The sequence below is a fragment of the Perognathus longimembris genome, chromosome 27, assembly GCF_023159225.1.
Source record: "Perognathus longimembris pacificus isolate PPM17 chromosome 27, ASM2315922v1, whole genome shotgun sequence".
In the NCBI taxonomy this organism is placed as follows: Eukaryota; Metazoa; Chordata; class Mammalia; order Rodentia; family Heteromyidae; genus Perognathus; species Perognathus longimembris.
The window spans coordinates 2759603-2780348 of NC_063187.1; the positions used below are offsets into that span (position 1 = coordinate 2759603).

At 45.8% G+C, this 20746-nt stretch overlaps 1 protein-coding gene across 1 annotated transcript in view; it reads left to right on the forward strand.

The window, feature by feature from the left end:
• The window catches only part of Abcc9 (ATP binding cassette subfamily C member 9), an 82187-nt gene extending 64032 nt beyond the window's left edge, over positions 1–18155 (forward strand). The window contains 14 exon segments of the mRNA XM_048335157.1: positions 1705–1807; positions 7222–7323; positions 8924–9044; positions 9672–9745; positions 9747–9803; positions 10792–10870; positions 12154–12262; positions 13814–13917; positions 14610–14662; positions 14664–14744; positions 15122–15184; positions 16865–16877; positions 16880–17035; positions 17839–18155. Coding sequence (XP_048191114.1) covers positions 1705–1807; positions 7222–7323; positions 8924–9044; positions 9672–9745; positions 9747–9803; positions 10792–10870; positions 12154–12262; positions 13814–13917; positions 14610–14662; positions 14664–14744; positions 15122–15184; positions 16865–16877; positions 16880–17001 — 1081 coding nt within the window. The 3' untranslated portion in view covers positions 17002–17035; positions 17839–18155.
• Positions 18156–20746: the final 2591 nt, after the last annotated feature.

A 20746-nucleotide genomic window follows, 5' to 3' on the forward strand; every position in this document is an offset into this window, starting at 1 on the left:
CTAGATTCCTTCCATGTGATATTTGTGGCCTAGAAGGGGCTGTGTTCTTTAAATATTTTTTTTCTATCCGTTTGTTTCTATCTCTCACCTCCCCGATACGTTGCAATCTTGAGCTCTTTGGAAATAAGTGAGCATTTACTAATTAGTCTCCATCCACACTCTGAGTTCTTGCAGTTCCATATGCAAACACAAAGCTCTTTAAAAAAATAATAATAACCCCAAATAAAAACCCTACCACAGTTCAATTAGACTCCGAAGTCAACGGCCTTTCCTATATATTTTTTTAAAGACAAAACTTTTTATTTAATTAATTACTTTTTTTGGTCTGACAAAATAAAGGTCTCAGAATGTACAAGGAGATAAGTTGCATGTGGACGAAGAGACACAGGCAAGAATGAGTCCAAGTTTCCATTAGGAAAACGGGTTTCCTGCCAAGTTAGAGACAGGTTTAGTCCCCGCATCACCATGGTGCAGCCGGGGCTTTCTGACTGCTCTAACTGTTGTGTATGTAAAGCCTTCTGCTCAGCACGCCGGCTACCTGGAAAACTCTCCCTCATCCCTAAAAACCCTTTGCCCAGTGTATTCTGGGAGATCGGTCCTCCATGGAGTCGTAACCACTTCCAGCTCAGCTCCCTTCTCTGCAGTGCACAGAGCGTGTTTTTGCCTGACACTCACTCTGATTTAGAGTCTGGGATGTGCTTTTATTTTATTTGTTTATTTTTTGCTGGTCCTGGGACTTGAACTCAGGGCCTGGGCACTGTCCCTGAGTCTTTTGGCTCCAGGCTGGCGCTCTACCACTTGAGCCACAGCGCCACGTCCGGCTTTTGGGTGGTTCATTGGAAAGAAGAGTCTCCTAGAGTTTCCAACCAGGATCCTGGGATCTCAGCCTCCCGAGTGGCCGGAACGACAGGCCTCAGCTACCTGACACACACACACATCTCTCTTTATAGGTCACATTTACCACCTCTGTCAATCACCTTGGGACCCTGCCTGCTTCTGGTGCATTCACTGTACTGTGCCTTCAAGGCTCGTTTGGAGGCTGGTGATTGTGTTGGGGGGGGGAGGGGGTGGTTGGGTTCGGGCCCCCTGTGCAAGTTTGGGTCAAAGCTGCAGTCCTCCAAGTGAAGTCATCGTTTGGCTCTGATGACGGAATCTTCCAAGGCGTGCAGATGAGAGGCGGCTGTCTGACTGAGTTATCTCTCTGCTTTGGCACAGTGGAGTGACTAGATTGATTGGAATGATATGAGAAATTTGCTATGTATTGGCTGTGTGGATTGCTTGGGAGAGACAAGCCAACGCCCCACACAGGAATTCTTCATTCATATATATATATATATATATATATATATATATGCACACATAGATGCATATATATGCACACAAATGATCATTTACTAAGAAGATTTGCAGTTATGTGTTCGGGTTTTGTTTTGTTTTGCCAGTCCTGGGGCTTGAACTCAGGGCCTGGGCACTGTCCCAGAGCTTCTTTTGCTCAAGCCTGGTGCTCTACCACTTGAACCACAGCGCCACTCGTGGTTTTCTGGTGGTTCATTGGAGATAAGAGTCTGGTGGATGTTCCTGCCCAGGCTGGCTTTGAACTGTGATCCTCAGATCTCAGCCTCCTGAGAAGCTGGGATGACCGGCGAGGGCTGCCTTTTCCTCACCTGTCCTGTGGGGCTGACACGGCCATGTTGTTCACTGCAGGCATGAAGCAAGGTTTAAGCAGCGCATGCTGGAGCTGACTGACACCAACAACATCGCCTACTTGTTCCTGTCGGCGGCTAACAGGTGGCTGGAAGTCAGGACGGTGAGTCTCCTTCCCGGACTTCAAGATGGAAAACCCAACAGAAGGAGAAGGCCAGCAGGCTGCGAAGGTGGCTTAGTGGTAGAGTGCTTGCCTCGCATGCATGAAGCCCTGGGTTCGATTCCTCAGCACCACATATACAGAAAAAGCCGGAAGTGGCGCTGTGGCTCAAGTGGCAGAGTGCTAGCCTTGAGCAAAAGGGAGCCAGGGACAGTGCTCAGGCCCTGAGTTCAAGCCCCAGGGTGCTCTCTCTCTCTCTCTCTCTCTCTCTCTCTCTCTCTCTCTCTCTCTCACACACACACACACACACACACACACACACACACACACATTGTCATTCTCTGAGAACCAAGACCAGCCTCACATTTCTTTTTTTTTTTTTGGCCAGTCCTGGGCCTTGGACTCAGGGCCTGAGCACTGTCCCTGGCTTCTTCCCGCTCAAGGCTAGCACTCTGCCACTTGAGCCACAGCGCTGCTTCTGGCCGTTTTCTGTATATGTGGTGCTGGGGAATCGAACCTAGGGCCTCATGTATCCGAGGCAGGCACTCTTGCCACTAGGCTATATACCCAGCCCCCTCACATTTCTTGAATTGGGCAAAAGAGCTCATGCTGTTGAAGCGCCCAATGGAATTTAAGCTAAACATTTTAGTCAATTGCAAAGCAGCCTCAAAAGAAGCAAAAACCAAAAACAAATTATGTTTATGATGGTGCCTAGAACACATAACTTAACAGAATAGCAAATATTTACAGAACCGGAATTTTTTTTTAAAGGCTGAATTTGACACGTGGTCACACGCAGGGGGAGCTGGATTTGCCCAGAGAGAGGATGCAGGTTGCTAGGTGTTAAATCAAAAATAAAAACTACAGTTAATAGTCATAGCTTGTGGGCTGGGAATATGGCCTAGTGGCAAGAGTGCTTGCCTCGTATACATGAAGCCCTGGGTTCGATTCCCCAGCACCATATATATAGAAAACGGCCAGAAGTGGCGCTGTGGCTCAAGTGGCAGAGTGCTAGCCTTGAGCAAAGAGAAGCCAGGGACAGTGCTCAGGCCCTGAGTCCAAGCCCAGGACTGGCAAAAAAAAAAAAAAAAAAATAGTCATAGCTTGCTTTTGTGTTAATTTTTCTTTCTTTTTTGCTCAAGGCTGGAGCTTTGCCCCCTGGCCCACGTGTTCATAAGAGGCTCTCTGATGTCTGCCTGGTTTGGCTGGCCTCAAACCTCAATCCTCAGTTCTCAGCCTCTTCGGTCACTAGGGTTAGAATCATGAACCAGCAGTGCCTAGCTATCGTTTACAAAATTTAAAAAAAAACATTGATTTAAAAAAGAAAAAATATCTAGATACTTGTATGACTTAGGAGGCAGAATTTCTCCGAAATGACAGGTAACATAAAGACAAACTAAGTGTTGCTCAATATTTATAACCAAACACAAACATATTCCCGAACCCTCTCCATGCCTCCGTCCTCATGTTAAGCATCTATTTCTTGTGTGTATGTGTGTTTAACATTTGTGTTCTGGAAATCCAGCTGTGGCTCAAGTGGTAGAGCGCTAGCTAGCCTGGAGCAAAAACAGCTCAGAGACAGCACCCAGGCCTTGCATTTCAAGCCCTAGGACCAACACAAAAAATAATAATATGAACATTTGCCTAATATCTCCTAAAGGAAACCACCCTATTGCAGTAACAGAATTCACTGTAAAATATAGCTTAATAAAAGAACATTCCAGCCGACTCACTGAGGAGGCTGAGATCTGAGGATTGTGGTTCGAAGCCAGCCTGGGTAGGAAAGTCCGTGAGATTCTTCTGTGCAACGAACCACCAGAAAACTGGAAGTGGAGCTGTGGCTCAAGTGGTAGAGCACCAGCTTTGATCAGAAGAGCTCAGGGACAGCACCCAGGCCTTGAGTTCAAGTCCCACCACTGACAAAAAATAACGCAGACTATTCCAGAATTGTAATGGCGGAGTGGTAGTAGGTCTGTCTGTCTGGATGAGCAATAAGTGTGTATTTCATGTGCACGGATTTTTTGTGGTATGACAACCCCATTTCCCACACAAGTGTTGAACAAGAATCTGCACACAAGCCTTATGTTCTGTTCTCAAAGCCAAAACACCAGCTAGCAGAGCTGCACGCTTGCCAAGAAAGGCCCGGCCTGCCGGGGCCAGGAGAGCGCGTGGAGAGGTTTCATTAGGTCCCACAATTGCCACTCTGCGTGGAAAACCCATCCCACTCCCCGCGTGTTCAAGTCCCGGCTCCACGTGTGCAAACGTCAGGGAAATAATGCTATTTTGAGCAGCAAGAGCCACCGCTGGCGTTCATGGCTTTCCCTGTGCATCCTTCCTTCATGCTTGTGAGACAGGGCTCACTGTGCAACCAGGCTGGCCTTGAACTCATGGCCCTCCTGCCTTCCACCCTGCAAGGGCTGGGATTCCAGCCTCATTTCATCACGTTGTCATCCAGGGATTATGATGCATTGGCTTGCTTGGTGTGCATTGCAGTCGGTCCAAGATGGACTACAGCAGTCTTGTGGCTCAAAACAAATGTCCTTTAAAAAGGAAAAGAATAGGGGCTGGGGATATAGCCTAGTGGCAAGAGTGCCTGCCTCAGTATACCCGAGGCCCTAGGTTCGATTCCCCAGCACCACATATACAGAAAACGGCCAGAAGCGGCGCTGTGGCTCAAGTGGCAGAGTGCTAGCCTTGAGCAAAAAGAGGCCAGGGACAGTGCTCAGGCCCTGAGTCCAAGGCCCAGGACTGGCCAAAAAAAAAAAAAAAAAAAAAGGAAAAGAATATACACGGGCGTTCTTCCTGGGGTTGAGAGAGAGAGAGAGAGAGAGAGAGAGACAGACAGACAGACAAATAGAAACAGAGAGAGAGACAGAGACAGACAGAGAGACAGAGAGAGAGGAAGAGGGGAGGGGAGAGAAAAGAGAAGGAAGAACAGTAGGGGAGACCAGAAGAGGGGAGGGAAGGGAGAGAGAGGAGAGGTGGGAGGGTGGGAAGATGGGAGGAGAGAGAGAGAGAGAGAGAGAGAGAGAGAGAGAGAGAGAGAGAGAGAGAGAGATCACAGCATCCTTTGCGTCAGATTCTTTGCAGGAAAAAGCCAGTTTGGGTAAGGAACTTTAACTGATGGATTGCATTTCTTCTGCAGATAGATAGAAGGGTCCTTTGTGTGTCACAATGTCATCAGCTGTACTTGAATACCATCATGTTTGTGTGCACACTCACACGCATGTACACACACACACATTGTCCTGGGGACAAACCCGTAAGATTCATTCGGTTCAATGACTTTTTTTTTTTTTGTTAATGGTGGGGCTTGAACTCAGGGCCTGGGCACTGTCCATGAGCTTCTTTTTGTTCAAGGCTGGCGCTCTACCACTTGAGCCACAGCTCCACTTCCGGTTTCCTGGTGGTTCATTGGAGATAAGACTCTCACTGATTTTCCTGCCCAGGCTGGCTTTGAACTGTGATCCTCAGATCTCAGCTCCTGAGTAGCTGGGATGACAGGCGGGAGCCAACTTGCACCTGGCTTTCATATTTATTTGAACCTGGAGAAATGATATCATAAGACACATTAGGACAAAGGAGAAGAGTCTAGAAGAATATTTTTTTAATGTTTTGGCTGGTATTAAAGTCATTTTTTCCAGGCCCCCCTCCCCCCAGTTTTTCCTGGCAGGGGTTCGAGCTGTGATTTTGTGCAATGTGTCACTCATGGCCTAACCTTTGAAATGCTGTCCAGGGCAGGGTTTGTTTCTCTCTCTCTCTCTCTCTCTCTCTCTCTCTCTCTCTCTTTCTCTCTCTCTCTCTCTCTCTTCATCTCTCTACACTAAACAATTCCACTCTCTTGGCCTTCACACATCTACATTTGCAGAAGTTGTGTAATTCTATCTGAAGCCTATCTGTCTTTTCCCAGACTTTTGTCTTGCTCTGTGGTGAAAGATAAAAGAAAACTGACATGGAGAAGCCAAAAAAAAAATTTTTTTTTAAGATTTAAAAAAAAAAAAGCTTGGGTCAACATCAACATATTAAAATTAAAGTAGCCTTCAGGATGGGCTTGCACAAGAATCTGGCTTGGGAAATGACCAAGGCCCTGGAAATTTTGTGTGGATTCACAATATCACCCTAGACTGGTGGGCAACAATCCAATCATTTGGAGGCCCTCTACGGGGGTTTTGTGTCTGATTGGAATGGAAAGAAAGAGGTTGTTAGGCTTTTCTCAGTTCTACTTACAAATCTGTTTCATGGACGACTACAGTTTTGGTTGTAAGGCAGGGAATGTTGTTTAGTTCCTAGAAATATGACAAATGGCTCCATAAAATCGAAGTCTTCTCTTCTGTCGAGGAGATTCAGCTTCATACAAATTAATGGAAGTTAGGCTTGGTGCCAGTGGTTCACGCCTGTCATCCCAGTGATTCAGGAGGCTGAGATCTGAGGATCAGGGTTCAAAGCCAGCCTGGGCAGGAAAGTCCATGAGACTCTGATCTCCGACGACCACCAGAAAACTGGAAGTGGAGCCGTGGCTCAAGTGGTAGAGCACCAGCCTTGAGCTGAAGAGCTCAGGGACAGCGCCCAGGCCCTGAGTTCAAGCCCCAGGACTGGTATTAATATATATATATATGAATATATATACATACGTATATATATATATGTACATTCATATATATGTGTGTATATATATGGAAGGGAGTATTACTGCCTCTGGGATTTATTGCTTCAAGATATTAATGCAATCATTTTTCTTTTAAATTCTATGTGCTGATTGGGTGAATCAATATGGAAGTATAGTTTGGATGTTTGTCGTGCACACACTTGTGTGTGCGTGTGCATGTGTGTGTGCGCGCACGTATGCGTACCAATCATGGGGCTTGAACTCAGGGCCTGGGCGCCCACCCTGAGCTCTTCTGCTGAAGGCTAGCGCTCTACCACTTGGAGTCACGGCCCCACTTGCAATGTCCTGGTGGTTGATTAGAGATCAGAGTCTCATGGAGTTTCCTGTCCAGGCTGGCTTTGAACCGCGATCCTCAGATCGCAGCCTCCTGAGTCACTGGGATGACAGGCGGGAGCCACCAATGCCGGGCTACAAATGGAGATTTTTTTTGAGGAAGAAAATGTTGTGTCCAGTCCTGGCTGACACAGGGTTCACAGCAACCCCCCCTGGCAAAGTATTTAACTTCTGTGAACCCCAATTGTCTTCTATGGGGGGGTAGTGGGGGTCACTTAAAGCCATCAAAGGTCAGGTCATGTCTCCGGATCTGACCACCCGCAGCCTAAGACACGGTGAGTCCTCATTCCGACACCCCAGGGTCCTGGTGTGATCCCGTGTCCCCTCCACCTCTGCTCTTCTGCCACGGCTGGTGTGTTGGGGTGAGGAGCTGGGGGGGGGGGGCGTCTCCCCACTCCCCTCTTTGCTTCTCTCCCAGGACTACCTGGGTGCCTGCATCGTCCTGACCGCCTCCATCGCCTCCATCAGCCGGCCCTTCAACTCCGGCCTGGTGGGCCTGGGCCTTCTCTATGCCCTCACGGTAGGTTGATCCAGAACGTTCTGGAACATTCTCACTCTTTCCATCTGCCCTCCCTGGGTCACTGGAGAGGAAATGTGGGATGAGGAGCAAAATGATAGCTTGGGAATCAGCATTCTGTGGGCCCCAAAATGTCACACGGGCTTATTTCTGACATTTTCAACCCAGTGTGGACAGACTCCATTTTCTGGGCTCTCCCAAAGTTGTTGGGAAATCCCCCGGCCTGGGCTGTGCACACGCGGCTGGGGACGTGCAAACACTGTGAGCAGTGTGGAAGGGAAAATGAGGGGGGTCGAGGAGACGTGGAACCGCTTGTCCTGGGGTGATTGGTCTCACGTCTGCTACCCCACCGTGGAGTGCACCCCACAATGGAGCCCAACGGCCACTGGCACCCCACCCGAGAACGTCCAGTGATCAGGATAAGAGCACAGTCTCCTACTGATAGACATGTTCTAGACAGACAGGCAGGCAGGCAGACAGATGGACGAACAGATGGATGGATGGATGGACAGTCAGGTAGATAGACTGACAGACAGATGGACAGACAGGCAGACAGACAGATGGATGGATGGACAGATGGATAGATAAGTGGGTGGATAGATAGATGGATAGGTAGATGGCTGGACAGATGGATGGACAAAGATGGATAGGTGGACGGGTAGATGGGAGACAGACAGGTAGACAGATGGACAGATAAATAAATAGATGGGTGGATGGACAGAAAAATGGTGTGGACAGATGGACAGATGGATGGACAGAGAAAAATAGATGGACAAATGGACAGAGATGGAAGGATGGATAGATGAATGAATGGGTAGACAGACGGATGGATGGACAGATGGATGGATTGATAGAAGGATAGACAGACAATGGAAAGACAGGCAGCCAGACAGGTAGGTGGGTAGGTAGGTAGGTAGATAGATAGATAGATAGATAGATAGATAGATAGATAGATAGATGAACAGACAAGCGGATGGATGGATGGATGTGTGGATGAGTAAATGGATGGATGGGTGCATGATGGATGGATGGATGGGTGGATGGATGGTGGATGGATGGATGGGATGGATGGGTGGATGGATGAGTGGATGGATGGGTGGATGGATGGTGGATGGATGGATGGATGGGTCGATGGATGGATGGGTGAGTGGATGGATGGATGGATGGGTAGATGGGTGGGTGGGTGGATGGATGGATGGATGGATGGATGGTGGATGGATGGATGGATAGATGGGTGGATGAATGGTGGATGGATGGGTGGATGGATGGATGAATGGATGGGTGAGTGGATGGATGGATGGATGGATGGATGGATGGATGGGTGAGTGGATGGATGGATGGATGGGTAGATGGGGTGGGTGGATGGATGGTGGGTGGGTGGATGGATGGATGGATGGATGGGTGGATGGGTGGATGGGTGGATGGATAGATGGATGATTAGGGAAGATGGACAGAGACATCGAGCTGGCAGACATGACAATAGCAGATGGACAGATGATGGCTAGCCTCGGTGTGCCATGTCAGTGGGTGTGCCTTGGGTCCACGTGTGAGGTGATTTTCCCTGCACTCCCTCCCCCACGCTTACGACTTCGCCGCGGCACAGATCACCAACTACCTGAACTGGGTGGTGCGGAACCTGGCGGACCTAGAGGTGCAGATGGGCGCCGTGAAGAAGGTGAACAGCTTCCTGTCCATGGAGTCAGAGAATTACGAAGGCACCATGGGGTAATGCTGCTCCTTCCCCCGGGGCTCCCTGCTGGTCTCCATCTCTGTGTGTGTGTGTGTGTGTGTGTGTGTGTGTGTGTGTGCATTCTTTTTTTTTTTCCTTTTTCTTTTTCCTTTTTGTTCAGTCGTGGGACTTGAACTCAGAGCCTGGGCGCCATCCTTGAGCTCTTTTGCTCAAGGCTGGTGCTGTACCACTTGAACCACAGCCCCACTTCTGGTTTTCTGGTGGTTCATTGGAGATGAGAGTCTCACAGACTTTCCTGCCTGGGCTGACTTTGAACAAAAACAGTTCATTTAATTTGAATGTGAATTAAAATGTAAAAAGAAACAGAGAGGCTCCTCTGCCACAAAGCTTGATTCAACATTAAAATTGGGGGGAGCAGTTAGAGGTATATTAAATTATTACTGAAAATACACATTTAAAAGAATGAATTTCTGTATATCCATCCATCTATCTATCCATCCATCATCTCTATTATGTCATCAATTTGTCTATCTATCTATCTATCTATCTATCTATCTATCTATCTGTCTGTCTATCATTTATCTCTCATTTATTTATCTCTAATTATCTTCACTATCTACCCATCCACCTGCCAATCAGTGAATTCCTCCACTCCTTCTAGATCCTTCCCAAGTCCCAGAGCACTGGCCGCAGGAAGGGGAGATCAAGATTCACGATCTGTGCGTCAGATATGAGGAATAATCTCAAGCCCGTTCTTAAACACGTCAAAGCTTACATCAAACCTGGGCAAAAGGTACCGAATTCATGACCTCTTCATTTGCTGTCTAACATAAAATCTCCGATGAAGCCACTGAAACCCCTCATTCTTTCTTTCTTTTTTTTTTTTTTTTTTCTTGCCAGTCCTGGGGCTTGGACTCAGGGCCTGGAGCACTGTCCCTGGCTTCTTTTTGCTCAAGGCTAGCACTCTGCCACTTGAGCCACAGCGCCACTTCTGGCCATTTTCTGTATATGTGGTGCTAAGGAATTGAACCCAGGGCTTCATGTATACGAGGCAAGCGCTCTTGCCACTAGGCCATATTCCCAGCCCTAACCCCTCAGATTCTTGGTGCCTCCAATCCATCAGTATATTATTACTAGGGCCCATATGATTTGCCTTGCACAGCAGGGTAAAATTGTCTGCACAGAAGATAAAGGAAGGCCAGGTGCCCTGTCATCCCAGCCACCCAGGAGGCTGAGATCTGAGGATCACAGTTCAAAGCCAGCCCGGAAGGAAAGTCCATGAGACTCTTATCTCCAATGAACCACCAGGAAACCAGAAGTGGCGCTATGGCTCAAGTGGTTAGAGCGCCAACCTTGAGCAATAAAAAGCTCAGGGACAGTGCCCTGAGTTCAAGCCCCCAGGACTGGCATTAAAAAAAAACAAAGTGAAGAAAAAAAATGGACTCTGTCTACCTTTTCTTATAAACTCATACCTTCTAAGAAAAAGAAATAAATGGGACAACGTGTTCTTTGATCTAACTGTATACTAAGCCAACCATAAAGCCCAGAAGATAGACAGAACAGAAGATGAAAATGAAAAGATATAAGATTTAACCCTGGAGAATTGGCTGAGGACGTCAGCATTTTATTTTTTCATCATGATAATTCATCAGCCCTAAGCAGCAGAGATCATAGCCAGAACTGTGCTGTCATCATGCTAGCTTAGCTCAGCTCAAAATCCTATGCTCTTTCTCCTGTCTTTTGCCCAAATCTCCACCTTGATGGCAGTTGCTTTATTTCAGGTGGGAATCTGCGGTCGAACCGGCAGTGGGAAATCATCCTTATCTCTGGCTTTCTTCAGAATGGTTGATATATTTGATGGTGAGTAGTAAATTCAATTCCCCCCCCACCCACCCCCCATCAACTCCATGGTGCTTTCCTTTCAAAATTAAATAACTAAGGAAAAAAAAATAGCATCAGTTGACCTCATTCTGCAAATATTTCTGAGGACGCTGTGTCCTGCACAAGGTACAAGGCAGGTATCCCAAATAAACAGCCCAGAGATAAGGAGGGAACCTCAACTTGGGGAAAGAAAAAGAAAAATGATATGCTCAAAACACCAGTCTGGAATTGGGGTGACATGGGTTCTAACGAACTGGCAAAGTAAGACCCCCAACTCAGGGCCTGGGCGTTGTCCCTGAGCTCTGGTGTTCAAGGCGGGTGCTCTACCACTTGAACCACGGCGCCACTTCTGGTTTTCAGGTGGTTCATTGGAGATCAGAGCCTCATGGACTTTCTTGCCCTGGGCTGGCGTTGAACCATGGTCCTCAGATCTCAGCCTCTTGAGTGTCTAGGATGACAGGCGTGAGCCACAGGCACTTGGGGGTGAATGAGAGGAGACCCAGAAATGAACCAGCACCGCCCCCGCCCCCCTGCCAGCTAATCAGCATCGTCCTTACTCTCAATACTCTGCATCTTGATCGCACCTGACAGCTCATATATTTGATAATAACCCACCTCAGGGCTCTGACACACGTGGTTCAGCCCCGTCATCCTAGCTATTCAGGAACCTGAGCTCTGAGGTTCAGAGTTCAAAACCCACCCAGGCAGGAAAAAAAAAAATCCTTGAAAATCTTTTTCTTCAATGAACTACCCAAAACAAAAACAAAAAGAAACAAAAGCTTGAACTGGAGTTTGTGGCTTAAGTAGTAGAGTGCTAGCTTTGAATAAAAAAAAAAAACAAACCCAAAACAAGCTCTGCCACACAGCCCACAACCCGGGAGTTCAAATCCCAGGACCAGCACAAAACAAAAACAACTTGTTCACACTAAAGTGTAAATGACTTAAGAAATGGGAGTTCTTTTCAAGAAATCTTCTCCCTAAAGAAGTGTCTGGAGATATTCAGGGAGAAGAAAAACTTCCTGTTTCCCTTGCTGCCTCCAAAGATGGAGGCGTGGTTCAAGTGGTCGAGCACCAGCCTTGAGGAAAATTAATTTAACAACAAAACAAACTCCAGTGATAGAACCTAGGCCCTGAGTTCAAGCCCCAGGACCAGCATTCACACACACACACACACACACACACACACACACACACCCCTTTAAGCATTCCCCCTGGGAGCGTGTGACACACCTGTGACTTTGCTTTTCTCTTCTCCTCCACAGGGAAGATCGTGATCGATGGGATCGACATTTCCAAACTCCCTTTGCACACCCTGCGCTCCCGACTCTCCATCATTCTTCAGGACCCCATATTGTTCAGTGGCTCCATCCGGTAGGTGAACCCCTGCGTTTGGTGTTGGACGTCATCAGGATGCCATCAGTCACCCCTAAAAACCAGCTGCCCCGCCCCCCAGGAAAATGGATCCTGAGGTTGAACTTTGCACACTCCCCGCTGTCTCTTTCCTTTGTGCCCTAAGCAGAGATTCTTGGCAGGCAGTTCTGGAATGTTCTACAGCCTGTTTAATTCTTGGGGGGTAGGGGTGGGGGGTGGTGTCAACTTCGGCAGAGATTTTGAATTCAGTTGATCTCTTTACCCATCTCCCTGCCCCCCCGGCTACCATCTCCATCACAGCTGTGGTCTTCATGCTTGTTCATGGATGTACACGCAAACACAAATGAAGGAAGGAAGGAGGGAGGGGAAGGAGGGAGGGAGGAAGGGAGGGAGGAAGGAAGGGAGGGAGGGAGGAAGGGAGGGAGGAAGGAAGGAAGAAAGGAAGGAAAGAAGGAAGGAAGGAAGGAAGGAAGGAAGGAAGGAAGGAAGGAGGAAGGAAGGAAGGAGGAAGGAAGGAAGGAGGAAGGAAGGAGGAGGAAGGAAGGAAGAGAAGGAAGGAGAGGGAGGGAGGGAGGGAGGAAGGAAGGAAGGAAGGAAGGAAGGAAGGAAGGAAGGAAGGAAGGAAGGAAGGAAGGAAGGAAGGAAGGGCAGGAAGGGAGGGAAGGAAAGTCTGTGAGACTCTTCTCTCCAATTAACTATCCAAAAAACAAAGCCAGAAGTGGGGGCTATGGCTCAAATGGGTAGCCTTGAGCAAAAAGAAGGTCTGGGACAGCGCCCCAGGTCCTGAGTTCAAAACCAGGACTAGCAAAAAATAAAATAAAAAGGAAAAGAAACTTGAAGTAATTACAATTTTCCCATTTCTTGTACTTAGTAAGTTTCAGAAACATAATTTTAAATGAACCTTGTCTAATTTCTTGGACTCCCTTGGGGCAACCTATCAGATGATGCCCTCTTCCTATCCTTCCTCCCTTCCCCTCCCTACCCCCCTCTCCTTTTCCCTCCCGCTTCTTCCTCCAGTCTCTCTCCCTCCCTCCTTCCTGACTCTCTCCCTCGGTCTCTAGATCCCCTCTTCCATCCACTTATAAAGAGAAATGTTCTCTTCTCCATTTAATGATGTATTTCCCTCTACCTCCCCCCCCCCCTTTTTTTTGTCAGTCCTGGGCCTTGAACTCAGGGCCTAGGCGCTGTCCCTGAGCTCTGTCACTCAAGGTTGGGGCTCTACCACTTGAGCCACAGCGCCACCTCCGGTTTTCTGGTGGATCACTGGAGATAAGAGTCTCACGGACTTTCCTGCCCTGGCTGGCTTTGAACCACGATCCTCAGATCTCAGCCTCCTGGGTAGCTGGGATGACAGACGTGAGCCACTGACACCAAGCCCAGTGCTTTTTTTGTTTTTCTTCTGAGCACTTTTCCGAGACTGAGTTTCAGTACCCCCGCTCACCCAGGCAGGACTGTGATTGTAAGCAAATGCAGCAATGATACATTAGCAATTTTCTTTATTTATTGGCTAATACACTGTTGTTGTTTTGAACCCCCTCTCTCCTCCCACAGATTTAATTTAGATCCAGAGTGCAAATGTACAGATGACAGGCTGTGGGAAGCACTGGAAATCGCCCAGCTGAAGAACATGGTCAAATCTCTGCCTGGAGGTTTAGGTATATATATATATATATCTTCCAGAAAATAGCTATGTATTACATATATAATCAATAACATGAGAGCTTCAACCATGTCTTATACTAAAAAAAAAATTCACTACCTTTCTAGCATTAAAGCAATCTAACTGAAGATCCTTAGGGTATTTCTTGAGATATATAGATAGATAGATAGATATAGTATTTATTTATTTTTTATCAGTCCTAGGGCTTGAACTCAGGGCCTGGGCACTGTCCCTGAGCTCTTTTGCTCAAGGCTGGTGCTCTACCATGTGAGCCACAGCGCCACTCATGGTTTTTCTGGTGGTTCACTGGAGATGAGAGTCTCAGGAACTTTCTTGCCCAGGCTGGCTTTGAACCATGATCCTCAGATCTCAGCCTCCTGAGTAGCTGGGATGACAAGCTTGTACTCCTGGGGCCCGGCTTGTGTTCGATTGTCCCTTCCTTCTTCTTCTTCTTCTTTTTTTTTTTTTTTGCCAGTCCTGGGCCTCAGACTCAGGGCCTGAGCACTGTCCCCTGGCTTCTTTTTGCTCAAGGCTAGCACTCTGCCACCTGAGCCACAGCGCCACTTCTGGCCATTTTCTGTATATGTGGTGCTGGGGAATCGAACCCAGGGCCTCATGTATACGAGGCAAGCTCTCTTGCCACTAGGCCATATCCCCAGCTCCCCCTTCCTTCTTCTTGTGCCTCAGATGCGGTGGTCACAGAAGGCGGAGAGAACTTCAGCGTTGGGCAGCGGCAGCTGTTTTTGCCTGGCCAGGGCCTTCGTCCGCAAGAGTAGCATCCTTATCATGGATGAAGCCACGGCCTCCATCGACATGGCCACGGTGAGTGCGCCTAGCCTCTGAAAAGGGGCGCATTGGAGACAGAGAGACACAACTATGATAGTCCGTGTGTGGTATGTTAGCACTGAGTGCCGGTGGCTCACACCTGTCATCCCAGCTACTCAGGAGGCTGAGGTCTGAGGATCGGGGTTCAAAGCCAGCCAGGGCAAGAAAGTCCGTGAGACTCTAATCTCCAGTGAACCACCAGGAAATTAGAAGTGGAGCTGTGGCTCAAGTGGTAGAGCACCAACCTTGAGTGAAAGAGCTCAGGGACAGCCCAGGCCCTGAGTTCAAGCCCCAGGACTGACAGAAAGAGGGGGGGGGGGAGAGAAGTCTTCTGAGAATTTACCATCTGTTGTTTTTTTTTTTTTCTTCACCAGGAAAACATTTTGCAGAAAGTGGTCATGACAGCTTTTGCAGATCGCACAGTTGTAACCATTGCTGTAAGTATGAAAAATTAGGTTCATTTCTTTTTCTGGAAATTTCTTTTTCTCTTTTCTTTTCTTTTCTTTTTTTTTTTTTTTTTGGTCCAAGATTTTGTCATCTTCAAATCTGAGTGGTTTAAAAAACACGGATGTTGAATGAGGTAGTAGTAGTAGCAGTAGTAGTAGTTGTTGTTGTTGTTGTTCTTCTTCTTCTTTTAATGTTTCTGTATCTGTGTAAAACCAACTCAACTCCGAAAGCATCATTCTTTTCTCAACTTTGTACCCCACCTAATACCCCTAAATGACAATCACACGTCATCCTAATTCTAACTCCAGCAAGCTCGTTGCTAATTCGCTATATGAATTACCTTTCCCAGCATGCAATGGTCTGATGAGGAATTTTAACCACAAAAATCTTAAATTTTCCTGAGACTTTTGCTAATATTTATCCATATGTGTAAATCCTGTTGCTTTCATTTGTTTGTTTGTTTTCTTTTATTTTAAATAAACCAATGAGCTGGGCACTGTAGCTCATACCTATAATCCTAGCTATTCAGGAGGCTGAGATGTGAGGATCTTGGTTTGAATCCAGCCTGAGAAGAAAAGGCTGTGAGACTTTTATCTGCAGTGAACCAGCAAAATGCAAGATATGGAGATGTATCATATTGCTTAAGTGGTAGAGCACCAGCCTTGACCTAGAAAGCCAAGCAACAGTGCAAGCTCCTGAGTTCAAGTTTCAATCGGGCATGATAGATGAGAGGTAGATAGATAGATGGATGAATGGATGGATGGATAGATGGATCAGATGGATAGATAGATGGATGTAGATGATAGGTAGATAGATAGATGGATGAATGGAGGGGTAGACATGTGATAAAGGAGTATATGGATTAGATAGATACATAGATAGATAAATAGATATGTTGATCATAGATAAATACAAGGATAGATAGATAGATAGATAGGTAGATACACAGATAGATACACAGATAGATACATAGATAGATACATAAATAGATACAAGCATACATAGATAGATACATAGATACATAGATAGATAAATACAAAGATAGATAGATAGATAGATAGATAAATACAATGATAGATAGATAGACAGATAGATACATAGATACATACATAGATATGTAGATACATAGATAGGTACAAGGATACATAGATAGATAGATAGATACATACATACATACAGAGATAGACAGATACATACATAGATAGATAGATAGATAGATAGATAGATAGATACATACATACATACATACATACATACATACATACATACATACATATGATGGATTGATGGATAGATGATAGATGATGGATAAGATGGATGAATGGATGTATGTATGAGACAGATGATAGGTAGACAGGCAGACAGACAGATAATTTAATTTCCCTGTCTCCATATAATTCCCAATTTTCCATATAATTTCCCTGGCTCAGGTTGTACCACCCATGTAGAACAATACCTTGAGCTCTAGTAAATTCACCTTGTCTCTGACTTCCAACAGGACCTGGTTTTCCCACGCTTCCTCTTGCGGGCTGCTGAGATGCTGAACTCCCCATTTCCAATGTAGACTTTGCTTCCCAAATCCCATTCTTCCTCTGTCCCAGAACGAACGTGTTTTCCTCCTGCTGATTCTCCTCCTTTCTTCCCGTTATTTCCTTTTCTCTTCTCTCCAGCATCGTGTCTCTTCCATGTGGACGCGGGCCTGGTGTTAGTCTTTTCTGAGGGTATTTTAGTGGAGTGCGATTCAGGCCCCAATCTGCTCACGCATAAGAACGGACTCTTTTCTACTTTGGTGATGACCAACAAATAGACGGTCCTGATCTCCTGGGCCTCCCCATGTTCTGGTAGTTATTTGGGGGATGGGGTGGGGAGGGGGGAAACCTTTCAGTCAAGGAGGGCCTGGGAGAGGGAAAGTAACTGTTTAGAAGCTATGAAAACTCTAGTGAGCTCATCCTGCTACTCTTCCATGTAACACTTCTTTCCATTCAATACTAAATTTGCTTCCACAAATATGCAGATTGTATGCAAATCTATGCATAGCAGGTTGTGTTCATGAATCCGAAAGACCTGATTTACCTCCCTTCGCAGTACACGCTTCCCAGTTCCCTAAAGATGTTTTCTCTAGACAATCTTAAAATACCAGCTCAGTGGCACACGCCCACCATCCCAGCTACTCAGGAGGCTGAGATCTGAGGATCGCGGTTCAAAGCCAGCCTGGGCAGGAAAGTCAGACTCTCATCTCCAATGAACCACCAGGAAACCGGAAGTGGAGTGAGGGTTCAAACGGTAGAGCACTAGCCTTGAGAAGAAAAAGACCAGGGACAGCGCCCAGGCACTGAGTTCAAGCCCCAGGACTGACTGGCATACACACACACACACACACACACACACACACACACACACACACTTCATACAGCCCTGATAAAATTCCAGCATGCTGTTGATATTTTAGAATATGTACGGAAACCATGCATTCAAATAAGAGACAGAAAGGGAGCTTAATTTCCTGCAGACCCAAGGGAATAAATGCCCCCAAACACTGGATGACATTTACACACTCTATGGATCTTGGTTTTCAGTGTGCAATTTGTCCCATATATTTATCTGCACATATATATATATATATTTTTTTTCTTTTCTTTCACAGCATCGTGTTCATCACCATTCTCACAGCCGACCTGGTTATTGTGATGAAGCGAGGAAATATTTTAGAATATGACACCCCCGGAAGGCCTTCTGGCCAGAGAAGATAGCGTCTTTACTTCCTTTGTCCGTGCAGATATGTAAAGGGGGGGCTTAAGAGAAAGATATATATATTTCAGAGAAAACAGCCATCCCCTAATGAATGGCTCATTAGCTTGACCTTCGTAGAGAGGTATCAAACTTCTACACAGTTGTGTACAAGAAGTTGTATGTGGTGTGTGTGTGTGTGTGTTGTGTGTGTGTGTGTGTGTGTGTGTGTGCCAAGACACCTGCTTTCTCTTATTTTATTCCCACAAGACTGGCGCTCTACCATTTGAACCACGTCTCTCCTTCTGGCTTTTTGCTGACTCCTTGGAGATAAGAGTCTCCGATTTTTGTCTGCTCAGGCTGGCTTTGAACTGAAATCCTCAGATCTCAGCTTCCTGAGTGGCTGGGATTACTGGTGTGTGCTACAGGTTCCTAGCTGAGTAGATATTTCTCTCTCTCTCTCTTTTTTTTAAAGATATTACCACCTTAGTGCCATTTCATTTCCTAGAACTCAAGCCACTATACTTGTAAGAATAATAGGCTGTATTAGGCATGGGTGAGTTACTTTGATTATATCAACAGCTTATGTGTATTCATAATTTTAAGTCTGGCAAATATCTCCCAACCATATTATTATGTATACTTGCTAATTATTAAACTCTTCTTTGTACAAAGCAATGCTTCTGTGTTTGCCAAGTCTGTTGTAACTGAAAGAACTGAAACAAGGATACATTCTCTGGTGAAAACTCAAATTCCTTATGTGCTTCATGGAAATTTTTTTTTATTCATTCACATTAGCAGTATTGATTTTTTTTTTTTTTTTGGCCAGTCCTGGGCCTTGAACTCAGGGCCTGAGCACTGTCCCTGCCTTCTTTTTGCTCAAGGCTAGCACTCTGCCACCTGAGCCACAGCGCCACTTCTGGCCAGTTTCTGTATAGGTGGTGCTGAGGAATTGAACCCAGGGCTTCATGTATACGAGGCAAGCACTCTTGCCACTAGGCCATATCCCCAGCCTCAAGTATTGATTTTTTTTTTTTTAAGCAGTCGATTCATCCTTTCTTCATCGTTTTCTGTCACCAAAATTTGTCACATTTGTGGTAGTTGTACAAAGCTGCTGACTTCTCTGCTAGAAATCACAAGAAGGGTTTAGAAATTGGAGAAATTACTCACCCTCATTTCCATTTTTCTGTTTAATAAGACTGTTCTTTTTGTTGTTGTTGTTACTGCTGTTTTTGCTTGTGGGGCTTGAGCTTCTTTTGCTCAAGGCTGGTGCTCTTCCACTTGAGCCACAGCACCACTTCCGGTTTTTTGGTGGTTCATTGGCGAGAAGAGTCTCACAGACTTTCCTGCTCAGGCTGGCTTTGAACCATGATCGTGAAATCTCAGCCTCTGAGTAGCTGGGCCACTGGTACCTGGAGAAAATGACAGAAGGCATGCCTTTTGTACAACTACTTAAAGATAGTAACAAAATTTTAAAGCAATGCAGGGTCCCTATTGTCATGGAAAAAGTAGAGCTATTTTTAGAGGATTGTGACCTTCTGTTATTTCTCTAGACCCTTCAAAGATTAACTCTATTACCATTGGAAGATTTTCCTACATAACTGATATTTGAGATATGAAATTATAATCTCTGTACCCTTGGCACTAAATGCCAGCACCTAGCCCACCATAGACCTTAATAAAATATGACCGATTGATCTGTGGCTTTATTTTACTGTTATTCTCTTCCTTGATGATTTGTGTTTACTCCACTATCAATAAATGGGATTCGTCTGTGGGTTCATGTTCACTGTTCACCATGTACCTAGAGTTAGTATCTTCCTTTCTGGTTTGTGTTTATTCCATTATTGACTCTCTACAATATCTGAAATGATGTCTATCTCTACAGTAAATGTGTTCAACAAAATATTGGCTAGCTCTCCATTACATTACAAATATTCTGCAAGGGTGCTTTTATGACAAGCAACCATTCTACCACTACTAATTTTTTTTTTTTACATCTCAAGTAGAGCTAGACACTGCCAGCCAGCCAGAAAAACAATCTACAAATCACACACCAGGACTTTCAGAAAGAAGAAGAGGAATTTCTCATCATTACTACATTTTTCTTTTGGAAAAAAAATAAGACTCAAGCCATCCTTACTCACTAAACTGAGCTGGCTGACTACAGCTGTAGAGTGTGGAGAAACCCAAACAAGGATGTATTTTCTATGAAAATAATATATATATATAGAGAGAGAGAGAGAGTTTTATGTTGGTTTTTTTGTTGTTTTTGCTTGAACTAAAGGCCTATTCTCATTTGGCTTTCATGCTCAAGGCTGGAGCTCTGTTATTTGAGCCACAGCTCCACTTCAGGCTTTTTGCTGGTTCATTGGAGATCAGAGTCTCACAGACTTTCCTGCCCCGGGCTGGTTTCGAACCACGATCCTCCTATCTCAGCTTCCTGTGTAGCTGGGATGACAGGCATGAACCACAGCACCCAATAAGGTTTTACCCCTGGAAAGAATTGGACCTTCTCATCTTTGTTCTGGCTGGCCTGAATTTTCTAGCATGTATACCCACACTGCAATGAAATATGATATTGAAAATGCAAGAGAGCCAGGCCTTTGTCCAACAACGAAGGGGAAGAAAAACTATTGGCAAGCCAAAGAGTTCATGGGAAATTCTTGGCTTAAATAATATTTTAATAAAGCGCAGCTATGTGTGCCAATAAAGCAGAGATGACATAATGATTGATGATTTAAATATCCTACGAGACCGATAATGTCTAGGGCCATCTTGTACAAACACCCCAAAGAAGCAAAAATCACAGGGGAAAAGAACAG